A 16,815-nucleotide genomic window follows, 5' to 3' on the forward strand; every position below is an offset into this window, starting at 1 on the left:
CGTTTAAGGGGGGATGGCTTGAGGGGGGCGGGGCGGTACTCCCAGACCGAGCATAGAAGTGCTGGGGGCATGGGGCGATAACTAAGCCGGCATCAGCCTCTCCACCAAAACTCAACACTTCCAGACCCTCTGTGCCCCTCCCACGCAGGGACAGGGGGCGGAGTCTCGCCCGCTAGACTGGGCCACCCAGCTGCGCCGCCCGCCAGAACCGCACCACCCGGGCAACTGCTCGTCTTCACCAACACCGCGCCCCCCGCCCTAGCCCCCTCCGCCCTCTCCAGCCCCCAGCCGGACACGAGTCCGCTCCAAATCCGTGCCAGGTTTCCTTCGCGTCGCTGGGGTCTCCGCCCCTCCGAGTCGCACGCCTGGGTTGAGCCGAGCGTCGCCGCGGGAGCCACACGCACCGCCTGAACCCCGAACCGCTGGGCGCCGGAGCCCGCGGGCCTCACTGAGCAGCCACGCAGATTCCACTTTCACGTTCAAACTCCGAGTCTGGACCGGTGCGGTCCCCGCGCGTCACCCGAATTTGACCCTCGGGGCTCCGAAGTAACCCCTTCTCGGCACTGTTTACTGTCTGCGCTGCCGCCCCGCTCCGCTTCTCAGCATCCCGGCCCCAGTTCGGACCCCGGCGAGGTAGGGGGACTGCGAGGAGTGGGGGCTGGGGACTGGCGTGCTCCTCCGCCGCGGAATGGGGACAGCAGAGCCCACCGGGGGAAGAAAGCCGCCGCGCCCCCTACGGCCAAACCCCTTCCTAGTCCCGTGACCTAGATTACAGACCGTGACTTCGCCTCGCGTGTTCAGATACGCTCTTCCATCATCCCTCCTCCACCCCGTCGCCATTTCGCTCCCACTTGTCCCCAGGACCTGGTGCCTAGGGGAACCCCTGCCAAATTAGACAGCTTCCTTCGGAATCTCCCTCCCGCCTGCTTCCCCCACTCCCACTTCGGGAAGGGAGCTGAGGGAAGACCCTCCAGTACAGTCTTCGTCTTCCATGGCTGTGGTTCTCTGGGGCACTCTCCTTCCTCCCCACCCCGCCACCTTGGTCTGTCTTCCTCCTCCCTTTGCTCTGCCCCACTTCATCTTGTCTCCCCTACTACCTCTCTTTTCGAGATCTCTGTTGTCTTCCAGCCTCTTTTCTGGCTTTCTCCTTGCCTTGACCCCTTCCCTTACCAAATACTCGGGGAGAAGGGGGTGTGTCACGCCGCTTTCTATTTATGGTCTCCCTGGGGAGGGTGTGCAGTGGTGGGACTTCATTGGCATCAGCTGAGCCCGAAGTCACAAGATGTCATGTCTGTAATTCAGTATCCGTGCCTTCCCGCGCTCCCCTCTCCCATCGTCTCCCGCTGGGAATCTCCCTATCGGCCTTTGTCTCCTTTCTGCCTCCTTTCTTGTCTTTGCTCTCTTCTTTGGGCGCTTTGTGTAGCTGCCGTCTCTTTGTCCCCGCCTCTCTGCTCCCTCTCCTCCCTCTTCCAGCTCGGAAAAACTGGGACCTCAAGGGCATCAGTGTTTCAGGTGTGCGGGGTACAGTGGAGGTGGGGGTGGTGTGGGCTCCCAGTATGCCCAGCAATGACTCCAACCATTCCCCTCTCCCTAGAGTGATCATTCATATTGAAGAGATTGAAAGAACGAATACAAGGATGTAGGGATATAGATGGCAAGGGAAATGCTGCCCCTCTTCCTGGAGCTACATCTCTTCCAGGAGATGCCTGAACTACATTTCCCACAGTGCCCTGGAGGCACAAGGCTGCTTCTGCCTAGACACTTTATGGAAGTTATAGTTCAAAGAGCCAGGTTGGAGGTCGTCACACTGGAGAGTGGGGAGTGATCAGAGTGTGCAGCAAGAGTTGGAGGACTGGCCGGTAGCTTTGGCTTGGCCTGAAACCCCAGACCTACTTTGTTCCCAGCACTTACCTCCCCCAAGGTTTAAGGACTTTGGAACCTTTGTGTCCCCAAAAAGGGGAACAGGAGTAGAGGAGTGCCTGAGAAGAAAAAATGGGGGATGAAGTAGCAACCTCTTCCTTCTTCCCTGTGACCCTGGGAACTCCCCCTCCCCTTACGAACAACCTTATCTGAGATGTTGTAGAGATACCATTAGAAATAGTCTCCCCATCTTAAAAGCAAGGGGGTGGGGGGAAACAAGAGCCTAATGTCTTAGATTAGCTGTATGTGTTCCAGTCTACAATTTGCAAATATTCTGCCCCCTTTGGTAGGCAGTGGAGAATTGTTGGAGTTACCATCGAACTACGAGCTTGTATTTTCCACGGACCCATGAACAGCTGGTAAGGTTGCCTGGAGATACAGATAGGAGCCACAAGTTAACCTGCTCATCTCTAGGACCTGTCATCATCTCCTGGAGCAAGAAATCTGATGCTTGAGCTTGTTATTGGCCTAGAAATTGCTGACAGTGGGGTGAGGGCAGTGGAGGTTCCTCCTGAAATCCCATCTCTGGTTCTGAGTCAGTTCAGCCCTTAGCTCTTGGAACCTCTGACTCCTGCCAAGGACTCAGTAATTTCTACCCTTGCTCTTCAGGCTGGGTTTGGAGATCCAGATACACCAAAAATAGGTCTCCCCCACTGGCCTGGGAGCCAGGAAAACTTAACTTTTAGCCTTGCCCTGCCCAAGCTGAGTCTCCTTAGGCAAGATCTTATCTGTCTCAGGCCTTGATTTCTTCCCCCCGCCCCCTCAGCTTTATTGAAATATAATAGACAATTAGTTACTTGTATTTATATTATACAATTCAATGAATTTTTTTTTCAATTACAGTTGGCATACAATAATGTACTAGTTTCATTTGTATAGTGATCAGAGATCCACATAACTCACAAAGCGATCACCCCACTAAATCTAATACCCCTCTTCCCTCTTACATATTTGGTTCTTGATTTCTTTACTGTGAAAGGGTTGAACTTGGTGGTCTCCAATGGCCTTAATAGGGGCTCTAAGATCCTCTGAGCCTGTGCCTCTGATGATACTGGCCCCAGCTGTCTTATCTTACCCTGGCTTAACTGGGAGAGCCTTAGGCATGGGTATCAGATTAAAAAGAATGAGGAAGATGGTGCCCGTGCTTAGAAGCTTGTTTGTACAACAAACACTGTTTTTACGTAGGCTATGTTTATGGTATGGAAGGTAAAATCATCCCTAAACTACCCCCTTGGTGCCCCTCCCAAGCCTAAGTCATGTTCTTGTCAAAAAAGAAAAATCCAACCAAGCCAATATCACCCTCCACAAACTATTTAGTATGTGTGTTCCCGGGGATGTTGGTTAATGAGGCTTAATGTAGGTTATGTGAAGGGAGAATTATAATTGGCTGAAAGAGAGAGGAGTGGAATTTAATTGGTTGATTTGGTTGATCTGGAAGAGGGAGGTCTGGAAATAAGGAGTCATCAGGACTTGGGGAGGGGCTTTCTCTTTGGCCCTGTATCTCATTAGGGAAAAGAGAAAAACCAGAAGCCAAAGAGGTAACAGATCCACAGGGGATTGACTTAAAAAAAAGAGACTTTGAGAAATGGAACGGGCAGAGAAAGTCCTGTGTGGGAGATAGGGCAAGGATTACAGGAACAAATTTTGAAAGAAGGAGGAAAAGGAGGGAGAAGAGGAGAAGCTTCATCTTTGGAGGAGAGGAAAATGGGAAGGGGACATGGGTGGTTTTGGTGGACATTTTGTTTGCTGGAGCTCCAACAGAACCCCTTTCAAAGTGATCGCCCAGCCCTGTAATAAGCCCAAGTTTCCCTAAGAAGAAAGAAACAGACTTGAGGAAGGAAAGGGCTATTTTGATGAGCCTGGGAGGGTTGGCTTGAAATTATCTAATAGAGTCATCCATCTGTCCACTCCTTTGTCTTTTGTTTGAATATGTGTGTCAGAGGTGGAGGGCACTGGGGAAGCAATATGAAGGAGATCTGAGGTCTACATCACCCTCCCTTTGCCCTGGGATGATAAGTGACAATGGCAGGAAAGAATAAGGGAGTTGACCCCTCTACTTTCCCTGGAAACCCTGCTGTATGGGGAGTGGAGGTGATGAGAATTCCATTCTCACGTTCTTGCAGAGAGGTGGATGTCCCTCCATTATTTACCCCCCATACATAGACACCCCTTGTTTCCTTTGAGTCCTTCGGCTGACTGGGGATGGAGGGAGTCCCGAGTTTGTGTGTTGAGCAGCATCCCAGTAGGGTAGAGCAGGGTAGGATTGGGAGCTCTGAGAGCTGGTGGGAGATGGGGAGCTGGAGTCCTTCTATTCCCAGGATCTGAGTGGACAGCAGAAGAGAAGCAGTGTTTGTGTAAGAAGGGGTTGTGGGGACTTTTTGTGAATGGGGCCAGATGTGTAAACAGTAGGCTCTGACCTCAGTGCTGGGTTCTTTCTTTTCTGCAGGGTAATGAAGCTGGAAGCTGGCTGTGGTATAGCCACCTCAGAGGTCCCTAAGGCCGAAAAAGAGGCTCAGCCAGATTCTGAGCCATGGTGGCCACAGGAAGCCGGAGCCAAATCCAAGTCTGGTTCAGGGCTTGAGACTGAGGACAAACTCCTGGGGGCCGAGTCAGGGCCTGAGGCCAAGGCCGAGTCCTTGGGGGCCGCACCCAGGTCTGGATCTAGGCCTGAGGACGAGGCATTGGTCTTCGTGGTGGCCACAGAACAGGAGTTTGAGGAGGTATTGGCTATCTTCCGGGACATCTACAGTGGTCTTGACTACCTTCCTAGCCGCTACCACAGCTGGCTCCGGGATCCCAACCGCACTGTGGTGCTGGCCAAGCGCAACGGAGGAGTGGTGAGAACCGAGGGGCGGGGCCCAGGTGAAAAGGAGGTAAAGGCGCATTTGGGTCTCTGGATCGTAGGAAGGAGAGGAAGCGAGCCTCTCTCTTCCAGCCCTAGTCAGATTGCTGAGGATATAGAGTTGGCTTTGGAACCAAAGAGTAGAGCATGCAGACCCAGAGGCCCAGGCAGTGAGGGTGGGTTGAGGGACTTGTAGAACTCAGAAGAGCAGAGGAACTGGAGGGACTGGTGAGAGCTTCGGTATTTCAGGATTTGTTTAAGGAGTTTCTGGGGGCAGGAGCACAAAAAGAGGGGAGCAGGTAAGTAGGGGTAGGCTGGAGGTGGGCCAGGACCCCTGAGTGAACTGAATTCCCCCACAAAGAGGGCCTGGATATGGTGAGCAGGATCAGGTCAGAGATAGGCTCTGGGGAGGGGCTAAGAGAAAGGTGGCGTGGCGAGCGATCGAGGACTTGGTGCTCGCAGAGCTGCAGCATCTCAAGAGGTGGAAGTGACCCCGGCGAATGACCGTTCAGCAAGCTCTGGAATATGAGACCCAAGTGCCGAAGAGAGCTCCCTGGGCAGGCCCCAGGTCCTGCCTAGGGTGGTGACGAAGGAGCGCTTAGCGTGTGGGAAGAGGCAAGCCCTGTGAGTCGAAATGGGCAGAGTCAAGGGGCCCCCTAACGGCCTCGGTCAGCTGATCGTGCTGGTGCACGTGATTGATGCCCGGGAGACGGCGCTGGTGTAGGGGCCGTGCGTGGCGCCCTGGGAGCGCGGCAAGGGCGTGGCCGGGCTGCTGCAGCGCTTCTGCTCGCAGCTGGTCAAGCGACAGTACCCAGGGGTCAAGGTGGTACGGCTCACCTGGGATGACCAGCTGGGCCCCTGTGAGCTGAAGAAATACCGCCTAGTCACCAAGCAGGTGAGAAGGACAAGGGGCCTCAGATGGCCGGGCCTCTCTCCTGGGGCCTCCGGGCGTACTCCCCCAGCCCCAGTCACTGATTTTCTTTCTCTTACGGCTCTACCGAGTGGGGGCGCCCATGATCCCTGCCCAGGGACTTCTGTCCTTACCCAGCCCTTTGCCCAAGGGAAGTCAAGCAACTCCTGACTCCTAGGTGTCAAACCCTCAGTCCTTACTCCAGGAGGCTGGAGAGCCCAGGAGGTGAGACTTACGTGATGCTGCCTCCCCTACACCGATTCTGTCTCTCTTTAAGGACCCAAACATGTTAATCTGAGTCTTCGTCCTTTCTCCTCCTCCTCATCCAACCAACTCATCCACTTCCCTCCCTTCTACTTCCCTTGGAGATGTAGGGTCCTGCATCCCCAATTCCTTGCTACTCCACACTAACCAGCTTTTCCTATTCCGAAGCTTTGCTCCCCAGTTCCTTCATGCTGCTCTCGGGGACTCAGGCTTTCACATATCACACTCCATCCGGTCCTGCACTATCTGTCCTGTGGGGCCCAAGTGAAAGCCCGTGGGTGTGAATGTGAGAGTGAAGATGCCTTGAGGCACCAGGCTCGCCAGCCTTCCCGCCACCATCCTCGTGCTCACTCGCGCCCCCCACAGGTCCTTTGGGTTCGATTCAACGCGTCGGCGCTGCTTGCCAGGCTGGGCGCGCGGCTGGCGGCGCTGCGGACCTCCGGCACCTTCTCGCCGCTGCCCACCAAGGTCCTGTCGGAGGCTGGCGGCGACGTGGCACGCCTCTTGCTGTCACCTTCCGTGCAGCGCGACGTGCTTCCGGGAGGGACCATCATCCAAGACTGGCAGCCCTACCAGCCGAGCGAGAGCAACCTGCGTCTGCTGGCGGCCAAAGACATAGAGTGGCTCTTGGACAGTCGCGCGCGCCCGCGCGTTCTCACGCTGTGCACGCGCCCCTTCCCCATCCCGCATGGCGGCGACGGCACTTGACGCTACCTCAACATCGACGCCTTCGGCTGCGACAGCGCGCAGGTGCAAAGCCAGCTTCTATGGCACCTGCAGCGCCAGGCCTCGCGTCTCACCGGCCTCAACGTCATGTGCCAGATCTTCCTGGCGCCCCAATTATGGTCACAGCTGGCTGATTTCTTCCAGGCCGGCTTGGGGCTCGAGCTGGTCAAGGGTTACACTGAACAGTACCTGCTGGAGTCCGACATCTGAGGCCTCTACTATCGAGGAGAAAGTCGCACTTTAGGCCCGCCCCCTTCCCCAGGTCCCCAGAAAGCCCCGCCCCTATTTGCAAACTCCACCGGGTCCCCCGCCCTCTATCCTGCCACTTACCCTTACCCGAAGCCGATCCTTCCCTTTTCCCCTTACTACTTTACCATCTGTTTCTAGCGCCCCTGAATGCCGGGGGAGCAGCCTTTGTTGCTATTGTCCGCTCTTTCCTTTTTCCAGCCAAAGAACCGGTCGGTCGGTCACACACACGCACACACACACACACGCACACACGGCCAAAGAACTGGTTCTTGCACAGGCTTCAGAGACTTTCCCTATCCGTTGCCCTTTCTTGCTTCTCCCTTCTGCCTCCTCGCGGGTAGAAACGGGCAGAAGTGTGAGCAATGCCCAGCACCTGGTCAGGAGCACAGCTGCTCAATACGTATTACTTTTTTTCCTCCTGTTCTTTCTCAAGCCCTGGGAGCTTGCCCCATGCTCCCCTCCTCGCTGCGGTCTCAGCCTCCTGTGACTCTAGATCAGCGTCCTCTCCCTCCTCTCTGTCCCCCAATCCACCGCCTCCCTAGACCTCCCAGACACTTAGCTACTCATTGCCCATCTTTCTGCCTCACTATTTCTCTTCCCCATGACCTCTTCATCACCTGCCCTGTGTCAAATACAGAGAGAGACCCTGTAAATGAAACAGATTTATAATGCCCCCTATTTTGGCCCTCCATTTACACTCTGGTGATGCAACCTTTCTGAGCCTGCCCCCTCTGACTGTGGTTTCCTCTAAATCTGCAGATGTTGCTGTTTCGCAGGCCCCTTCCCAATTCCCCCAAAAGGGTGGCATGAACCAGAGGGTTCGGGCTAGAGAGTTTGGTGTAGTGGAAGGTAGCTCCTTCAACCCGTGTGGGGCTGTTTCCTGATTCTAACCAGGCTGGCTGCCTTCTGGTGAATCCCCACCTCCAGATATTTCTGGACACTCTTCTTCTGGTTCCCTTATGCCTTTTGGATTCTGACAGTCTATTTAAATGCAAGTAGTAACAGCTGCATTTGCCCAGAGCTATCTCCTACACTGGATCTTCACTTCCACCACAGAGGGAGGAAACAGAGGCTCAGAAAAATCAAAATGACTTCCCAGTCATACAGTAGCTGGGTACCTCACAGGACTAAAACCCAGGTGTCCCGAGACCAAAGCATGCCTCAGAACCTCACGCAGTGTGACAGTTGTAGCTTGAACTTCTTGTTGGACAATGGGCAGTTGCTAAGGATTCTTTGACAGCAAGCACAGGGTTCTCTGGGGATAGAGTCCAAGATGCGGGCAGAGGAAGGAGCCAGGAGGTGGAAGACAGGCAAAGGGGACCGCTGCTGCTTCACCACTGACCCCAGCTTTGCCGATGTGCTGCTCTGCCTCTGCTGCCTCCAGTGCTTGGCCATTTTGCCACTCTCCTTGTCAATTCAATGATGGTTGTCTTACAATAAAACGGACCTTAAGCCTACTCTGTGTCGGTCTCAGTTCTCAGTGGGGAGGCATGAGACGCATTATCCTCCCCCCTTCCCCAGCAGCCTGTATTACAGAGGATCTCTAAGCCCTGTGGCAATGGGGCTAATGACTTCCTTGAAGGGAGCTGAGAAGGCTGCTGGCCCTTGCGCGCTCCCACCCCCACCCCTGCCAACCAGCAGAAAGAAGCGATTGCTCAGAACCGAGGCGGGCAGCAGCGCGGCGCCTGGACGAGGTCCCAGTCTCCCTTTCCCCTGGACCTGAGAGTAAGCTGCTGTCCAAATTCTATGGGCTCTTCCCACCAAGTTCCCCTTGGCATCCAGGACCAGCCTCCCTCAGCCCTGTGATCCACTCTCGACTCTCTCGAGGCCAGCGCGCTCGCCTTCCGGGTTCCTGGGTGGGCGCTGCTCAGAAGGGGGCGGAGGTGGAGGTAGCCTGGGCGCCGCCCTGCGGGAGCCGAGCTCCAGAGCAGCAGAGACTGCAATCCCGAAAAAAAGCACGCGGGGGCGCCAGGACGTGTGCGGACGCCGGCGAGGCAGCGCAAGGTGGTTTCTGTCCATGTGAGTGCGTCCATGGGCGTCTTTGTGTGTCTGCGTTTCCGTACATGTGTGTACGAGTCAGGGGGTGTCTAGGTGGGATGTGTTCGGAACAACATGGCTGGTGTACCCCAGAATCAGGTACTCCAAGTGTCTTTTTGATGAGGACGATGCTTGATATGTTGCTATGTGTGTGTGGATGGGGAGGCAGGAGAACGTGTGTGTGTCGTCGTGTGTGCAAGGCGTAGCCTCTGAGTCCCTGATCCGCGTCTTGGATTTTTGAAGTCACATTTCTTCTGGGTTTTTACCCCCTTTCCAACATCCTATGTAAAAGGAATGAGGACTCACAACGCAAATTTCCACTACCCTAGTCACATCTTCAGCATGGTTCTGGGTGACCCTGTTGGGCTAGATGTGACATTGTGTCTGTGAAAATGGGTGTGCCTCAGAATATCAGTGTCACTCTGAGTTATAGTGTGTTGTGTGTGTGACAGGTGGATGTTGGAGGAGACTAGTTCAGGATTATGGAAGTAAAAAATTTCCATTCTCTTGTTGGTTTGTGGATACCACCTTCATAGCGTGCTCACGCGCTATGTGTGTGTGTGTTCCTTTCTCGGTCTCTCCTGTAGCAGTCTCTCTTTGTATCTCTCCTCATCTCTGTCTCTCCCTCTCTCTGTGACTCATCTCTGCGGTTTTGCCCTCCCCAGCTATCCCCTCCCCCACCCAAGAGTGGGTGGGAGTATGAGGGGATGGGACCAAGGGACTGAAAATCAGGGTGAGCACCCTGTTCCTATTACTTACAATTGCCAGACACACCAGTGGCCCCCAGCCCTATCCCAGTCCCCTTCCCAGGTCTCCCTATCCTACTGAACTGGAGTGAGCTGGGAATAGAGCAATAAGGCTTTCCAATGGGGTCTTTTTTAGAGAGGCCCTCAGCACCTTCTTTCAATTCAAAGTGGAGACCCCTGCCCCTCTCATAAAATGCTCCTTCCCTGCCTGTCCCCCACACCCAAGGCTGACGTAATGAAAAACTGCAGAGGTGAGTCACTGGTTGGGGGGAAGGGAGGAAAGGGGTGGATGGCGAGCTGCAGGGGGGCCCCAAGCCTCTGCTTTCTCTTTCTTTCCCAAACTTTCTCAGGGAAAAGACCCAATGCTCTGCCCCCTCCCCTGGTTTTCCAAATCTTCAGCTTGGATCACTACACTGCTGGACCCCATCTTCTCCTCCTACCCTACTGGAGAGTATGGGAGATTCAGAAACAAAGAGAGATAGATTTATATAAACAACTCAGAGCAAACATCGGGAGTGTTCTTGAGGTCCCCATCTCAGCTTTGCCTTTTCCAGCTCTGTCTCTCCATTTCTCTTTCTTTCCTGCCATCTTCTTCTCTCCCCATCCCCAGGAACCTGACCAACTTTTTTTTCAGAAGCCCCTAGAGGTAGCAGGATATGAAGGGCACAGCACATCTTCAAGAGGTAGAGTGTGTGTGAATAAACTGACCCAAGTAGGGAACTGGAAAGGAGGGAGGCAGAACAGACCCAGAGATTCAGAGACCATGCAGACTGTGTGTGTGTGTGTGTGTCCAGACTGTGGAGTCACCAAGCCTATTGCTGTTCCTGCCAGGGGCTTCCACTTTGCTGCTCCCTCCCCCACCCATGATGACTTAGTTTCTTGAGATGTCAATTTCTGAGACGCTCCCCTAGGCTGCTGGACCAGAATGGAGAAAGAAAAGAGTGGGGAGTAGGGGAAGAATGGAGAAAGGGAGAAACACTCTGAAAACAAGGGGCAAAGACCTGAACTTAGGGGCTGTAGATGAGTGGCTTGGATACTGAGGCTTCATGGCATAGAAATCTAGAGAAAAAGAATGCTTGTGGGGGAGGGGCAGGAAAGATCAAAGGCACATAGAAATCCACGTAACTTTTAACATATACCAACAGGCATGGAAGGACCCAGAGAAACGCATAAAGACATGTGTACACCCACCCATGCACACATTATTGACACACCAAGCCAGGCACACTTTTCAGATACCAGCAGATGCCCAGACTGGATACATGCAGACTCTTAACTGCACTGTTATATGGGCACTCAGAAAGGATTAGAACGCACACACATTTATACACAGATACCTGGAAACAGGCAAACACACAGACACGCAGATTGGAAAAGACTATATATTTAAGTTGGAACACTACCATGCCCATCCACTCTCTGATTAAATACACAATTGGTTCCCCAATTCCCTTTCTTTTTCTTTCCTCCCATGTTTTATTAATTTCTGTACACATACATATGTACATGCTCACATAGGTCCTGTGCACATACATAAGCCCGCAAGGACAGTTTCTCTACGTGCCTGTCTCCCCTCATCTCACACTCGGTCTCTTAGCCCCATCAGCCTCTCAGTCTCCCCTCTTACTCCTTCTCTCCTTCCTTCTCTCTTGGATGGCATCCCCTCCCCCTCTCCAGATGTCTGAGCCATCTCTCTCTGATTCATCCTCCTCAGGAAGGTAACGTGACCCCCTCCCCATTCCACTGCTCTCAGTAACTAGGCTGGAAAGATAAAAGGGAGATGAGAAGAGGAAGGAAGAGGAAGGAAGGGAGCCCACAGGGGCAGGGGGGAGGTCCTAGAATGTTGTCTGTGGGGTCTGCTCCCCGCCTCCTTCCCTTGGCATCTCCACAGTCACCTTGGCTATTTGTATTTTTTCTCCTTCAGCCTGTTCCTTCTACCTGTTCCAGATTCTTTCCTTCCTTCCTCCCTCTCCTGTCGCCTTCTCTTCTCTCTTTCCTCTCTCTACTCCTCCCCACCTTTTTCCCCGCAGAGCTGATGGGCTTTCTTCTGGGAAAGTCGAGCCACTGATGGAACCGAGAAGCTACTGTTGGCTATAGAGGGAAAACACGTGAGTGAGTGAGTGAGTGAGTGAGTGTGTGTATTAGAGGAAAATGAGGGTCAGTGCTAGGAAGAGATGAGGAGGGGGTTGAGCACTGGCTCTGAGTCTCTGAGCCCCTGACAGTCAACCCTGATCCTGGTTTCCAGAGTCTTAGGGCACCGGTGCCCCGTGTGTGTCCATGGGCACCCCTGTGTCTGCAGTTCTTGTGTGTCTGGTGTGTGTCATTGTCACTCCCCCCTTTCTCTGCCCACGCCCCCGCACAGCTCTGTCTGCACCGCAGACCCCCTCTCTCCTCTCCCCTTCTTTCTCTGCAGGGCTGCCTTTGGTTCTCTCCCTACTCCCCCTGCCTCTATATTTCTCTGTCCTCCCACTCCCCGCCCATTTGCTGGCTCTCCCTTCACTGGGACCACCCGTTGCTGGATGGATTCTTTCAGCACCCAGTGTCATTGCCCCCACTCCCGGAACCTCAGTTGTCTAAACTCCAGTGCCCCAACCCCTCTGGCAGGAGATACGGACGAGGGGTCTGGTGGCAATAAGGGGCGATTTCTGACGTTGCACGCCCCTCGCCCCGCATCCCTTTTAAATCTTCCCTTTAAGCGATGGAAAGAGCTAGAGTTGAGTCACCCCCCCACCTGCGCAACCCCCTCCCCACCTGGTCTGCTCTTGCCCTCCAAACGTCCTTTAGGGGGAAAGCAACGGGAGGAAAAGAAGCAGAAGGAGGGTGGGGAGAGGTGGGCTGAAAAGGGGCACAGCAGAGGCGCCAACATACGCTACAGTCAGCTGGACAGAAGGACAGACACACCTTTTTCTTCAGACATGCACCGACCGTGAACAGATAAGACACAGAGGCACACACATCCTGTCTTTCCCCTTTCTCTTCCGACTTAGATCCTTTTCGGTGGGATTCCCAAAACCGCAAGATGCACCCATCTGCCCTGGCCCAGGGCCGGCACCCCGCACCGCGGATCCGCGGACAGCGCCTGCAGGAGCGCAGATCCATCCCTCTTTTCTCAGGTTCATGCCGTCCTTGGGCGTGTTCCCCATGGACCATGAGGTCGGGAGATGGGGAGCCTGCCCCTTCCTCTACGATTTTGGAATTCTTATCTCCCCCGCCCCAGTATGGATCTCCTACTGGTGCCCAGTCAGACCTGGGAGTGTCCCCATCCTATTCCGTTCCGCGACATGGGCTCCCACCGCTGCAAGTTGCTCTGTAACCCATGCTCCTGCCTTCCAGCACCTCTGCATCCACCTTTCCATTCATTCTCCCATTCATTCATTCATTCATTTCTCCTCGTCCCTCCTTCATTCATTCATAGCCCCCAACATCCCCCGACTCGGCATTTCATTCATTCATTCATTCATTCATTTTCCCTGTGCTCTTATTAGCGCACGCCCCTCTAGCCAAGGGCCCAAGTGCGCAGGCGCAGGCCGGGAGAGGACCGCATCCTCCAATAGCTGGGGATCCTCCCGCCTCTAGGCGCCCGCCCGCTTCCCCATGAATGAACATTGACGTCAGTGGGGCGGGGAGAGCCCACGTGACCCCGCGCGCTCCCCTTTATAAACCGGCAGCGGCGCGGGCGCTGTCCAGCGTGCTGAAGCCGGAGCGAGCGAGCCTCCCGGAGCCGCGCGGACTACGCGGAGCCCAGCCCACTGGACGCCAGACCTTGACCGCCGCTCGTATCCCAGCCACAGCTCGGAGCCGAGGCGGACGCGTCCCGACCTTCCCCTGTCCCCACCCCGCCTTGACCCTCCTCTCCACTTCAAACTGGTAAATACGCCTTCGTCTGTCTCTACAACCCCAAGCAGCCGTGGGCGTGAGGGAGGGTTTTCTCTCTTCCCAGATGGGGGTGTTGAAAACACAGCGGGGAGCCCCCCGTAAGGGTCCTTGGTAAATGAGGAAGTCGCCTCTTTTTTCTTGATGCTGGTCGCCCACGCACCATCCGGGGAGTCCTGTGGGGAGGGAGCAGAGATTTCCCCCTTATTCTTGCTGCTTAGTACGTGGGCGCTGGCAATGAGATGGCTCAGATAAGGGGGCGAAAGGCACCGCGGGTGCAGGGGTTGGCGCATCTTCTCATTTATACGACTCCAGAGATCGGCACATCTTCCTCCTTTGCTCCTAAACGTCCTTCTTCTGGGTAAGATTAGGGGAATCAGGGAAGCCCAGATTTCCTGGTTAAAGGTGGAGGAAGAAAATATTGAATGAGTGGAAAATTCTTACAGAAATTCTTTCTTTTGCTCCTTCTATTTTTCACAGTCTCCGACAGTCTCTCGATCATGAAATCGCTCAGATTGCCAGCTTCTGCCCTCTTCTGCTTCCTTCTACTGATTAAGGGGCTGGGAGCTGCGCCCCCGGGGCGCCCAGAGGCGCAGCCACCTCCCCTCAGGTCTGAGCATAAAGAGCCGGTAGCTGGGGACTTAGCGCCCCGGCAGAAGGATGGTAGCGCCCCAGATATCCGAGCCACTCGAAATTCAGAGCCGCAGGACGAAGGAGAGCTTTTCCAGGGCGTGGATCCCCGGGCGCTGGCCGCGGTGCTGCTGCAGACACTCGACCGCCCGGCCTCTCCACCCGCGCCGGGCGGCTCTCAGCAGGGGCCAGCGGAAGAAGCAGCAGAAGCTCTGTTGACCGAGACGGTGCGCAGCCAGACCCACAGCCTCCCAGCGCCAGAGAACCAAGCACCCGCGGCTCCGCCTCGTCATCAGACTCAGGAGAATGGTCCCGAGGCAAGCGACCCCTCTGAGGAGCTCGAGGCGCTAGCTTCCCTGCTCCAGGAACTGCGAGATTTCAGTCCGAGCAGTGCCAAGCGCCAGCAAGAGACGGCAGCAGCAGAGACGGAAACTCGCACTCACACGCTGACCCGAGTCAACCTGGAGAGCCCCGGGCCAGAGCGCGTATGGCGCGCTTCCTGGGGAGAGTTCCAGGCGCGTGTGCCGGAGCGCGCGCCCCTGCCACCCCCGGTTCCTCCGCAGTTCCAAGCTCATGTACCCGAGAGCGGCCCCCTTCCCGAAGCCAATCAGTTCGGGGAAAAGGTGCCTTCCCCCAAAACACACCTAGGTGAGGCATTAGCACCCCTGTCCAAGGCGTACCAAGGCCTGAGCGCCCCCTTCCCCAAGGCGCGCCGGCCAGAGAGCTCACTCCTGAGCGGCTCCGAGGCGGGGGAGCGCCTTCTACAGCAAGGGCTGGCACAGGTAGAGGCTGGGCGGCGGCAGGCGGAAGCCACTCGGCAGGCCGCGGCTCAAGAAGAGCGGCTGGCTGACCTCGCCTCCGACCTACTGCTCCAGTATTTGCTGCAGGGCGGGGCACGGCAGCGAGGCCTGGGGGGTAGGGGGCTGCAGCAGGAGGAGGAGGAGCGAGAGAACGAGAGGGAGGAAGAGGAGGCGGAGCAGGAGAGACGCGGCGGGGAGGAGAGGGTAGAGGAAGAGGACGAAGAGGCGGCGGAGGCGGAGGCGGAGGCGGAGGAGGCGGAGAGGGCGCGGCAGAACGCGCTACTTTTCGCTGAGGAGGAAGACGGGGAAGCTGGAGCCGAGGACAAGCGCTCCCAGGAGGAGATGCCTGGCCACCGTCGGAAGGAGGCTGAGGGGGTAGAAGAGGGCGGGGAGGAGGAGGACGACGATGAAGAGATGGATCCGCAGACGATCGATAGCCTCATTGAGCTGTCCACCAAACTCCACCTGCCAGCGGACGACGTGGTCAGCATCATCGAGGAGGTGGAGGAGAAGCGGAAGCGGAAGAAGAACGCCCCTCCAGAGCCTGTGCCACCCCCACGGGTTGCCCCCGCCCCTACTCACGTCCGCTCCCCACAGGCCCCACCCCCCGTCCCCGCCCCTCCCCGCCTCCCCCCCTGCTCGAGAGATGAGCTGCCCGACTGGAACGAGGTGCTCCCCCCCTGGGATAGGGAGGACGAGGTGTTTCCCCCTGGGCCCTACCACCCTTTTCCCAACTACATCCGGCCGCGGACCCTGCAGCCTCCTGCTGCCTCGCGCCGCCGCCACTACCATCACGCCCTGCCGCCTTCGCGCCACTATCCTGGCGGGGAGGCCCAGGCACAGCGCGCACAGGAGGTGGCGGAAGCGGAGGAGCGCAGGCTGCAGGAGCAGGAAGAGCTGGAGAATTACATCGAGCACGTGCTGCTCCGGCGCCCATGACCAGCCCCGCCCCGCCGCCGCCATCCCCCTCCGTGTTGCTTCTCTCCCCTCCGGGTGTTTGCATGCGTCGGGTCCCCGCCCTTGCCCCGCCTCAGCTCCGCCCCCGCTCGCCTGCCGCCCGGCGGTCGGGCTGTGCCGGGACCTGTCAGACCTCTTCTTGGGTTCAAAGCCCGAACTCCCCAGACTTACTCACGGGTGTCCCGAGGCCAGCCAGGCGGGCCGGTGGTTTGTGCGAGTTCCCTCCCGCTGTCCCCACCTAGTCTCTCTCGGGATATCCCCGTCCGAAACTGGAAAAAGTTCCAGTTGTGTCTGTCTCCCGCCCTTTGGGCCTCCCACAAGCCTCTACACTCTCTCCCTATCGCTGTGAATCTACCCCTTCTTTTCCTTCTCTGTTGTAAATACCCCTCACGGAGGAAATAGTTTTGCTAAGAAATAAAAGTGACTATTTTATTAGGACTTTGTTCTCGGTTATTCACCCGTCCCCTTGGGCCTGTGTGGTCCTATCCAAGGGGCGGTGAGGAAAACGCCAGCCACAGTACCCATCCCTTGCTTAAATGTGAGGGTTGAGTGGCGAAACCACCTTAAACTGTATTTGCGGGGTAGAATAGGCTCACATCCATTAGGAAACCCTAAATTCCACTTAGCTTAGGGGTGGTGTTTAAAATCAGGGTTTCCCAGGGCCTGGCAGAGAGATGCAAAGTAGATAAGCCAAAGCTCTGGGCCACCAAGGAGGCTCTTCTTTCTGTGATTCTGGCCACACAAAGTGCTGGTGGCTCCCCACAGCCTTTATCTGTTCCCTAAATTCCGTGGTCCTACATACTTCACAAGAAATATGGGGAGGGAGGCTGGCAGCCACAGAAACATCCTGGTTTTAGCCAC

General features: G+C 56.0%; 2 protein-coding genes across 4 annotated transcripts; both read left to right on the forward strand.

Annotated features, from left to right (window-relative positions):
- The first annotated feature begins 658 nt into the window (after positions 1–658).
- NAT16 (N-acetyltransferase 16 (putative)) lies at positions 659–7,062 on the forward strand. Its single transcript, XM_039849277.1, is given in 4 exon segments — positions 659–2,279; positions 4,367–4,754; positions 5,436–5,657; positions 6,303–7,062. Coding segments are annotated over 4 exon segments (1,191 nt in total). The 5' UTR covers positions 659–2,268; the 3' UTR covers positions 6,873–7,062.
- A 1,526-nt stretch (positions 7,063–8,588) lies between these two features.
- VGF (VGF nerve growth factor inducible) lies at positions 8,589–16,392 on the forward strand. Of its 3 annotated transcripts, none has more exons than XM_039849273.1 (2): positions 8,589–8,930; positions 14,048–16,392. In XM_039849273.1, exon 2 carries the CDS (start codon positions 14,068–14,070, stop codon positions 15,934–15,936), a length of 1,869 nt encoding a protein of 622 aa, XP_039705207.1. In that variant the 5' UTR covers positions 8,589–8,930; positions 14,048–14,067; the 3' UTR covers positions 15,937–16,392. The 3 variants fall into 3 exon arrangements, with proteins under 3 accessions (XP_039705207.1, XP_039705205.1, XP_039705206.1); XM_039849271.1 differs by lacking the exon at positions 8,589–8,930 and adding an exon at positions 13,337–13,561; XM_039849272.1 differs by lacking the exon at positions 8,589–8,930 and adding an exon at positions 13,671–13,928.
- Positions 16,393–16,815: the final 423 nt, after the last annotated feature.

Source organism: Pteropus medius, unplaced genomic scaffold, assembly GCF_902729225.1.
Source record: "Pteropus medius unplaced genomic scaffold, Ma_sr-lr_union100, whole genome shotgun sequence".
NCBI lineage: Eukaryota > Metazoa > Chordata > Mammalia > Chiroptera > Pteropodidae > Pteropus > Pteropus medius.

Bases quoted from the DNA above. Each gene is read 5' to 3' on its own strand.
- VGF (XM_039849273.1), top strand. From the start codon at position 14,068: ATGAAATCGCTCAGATTGCCAGCTTCTGCCCTCTTCTGCTTCCTTCTA.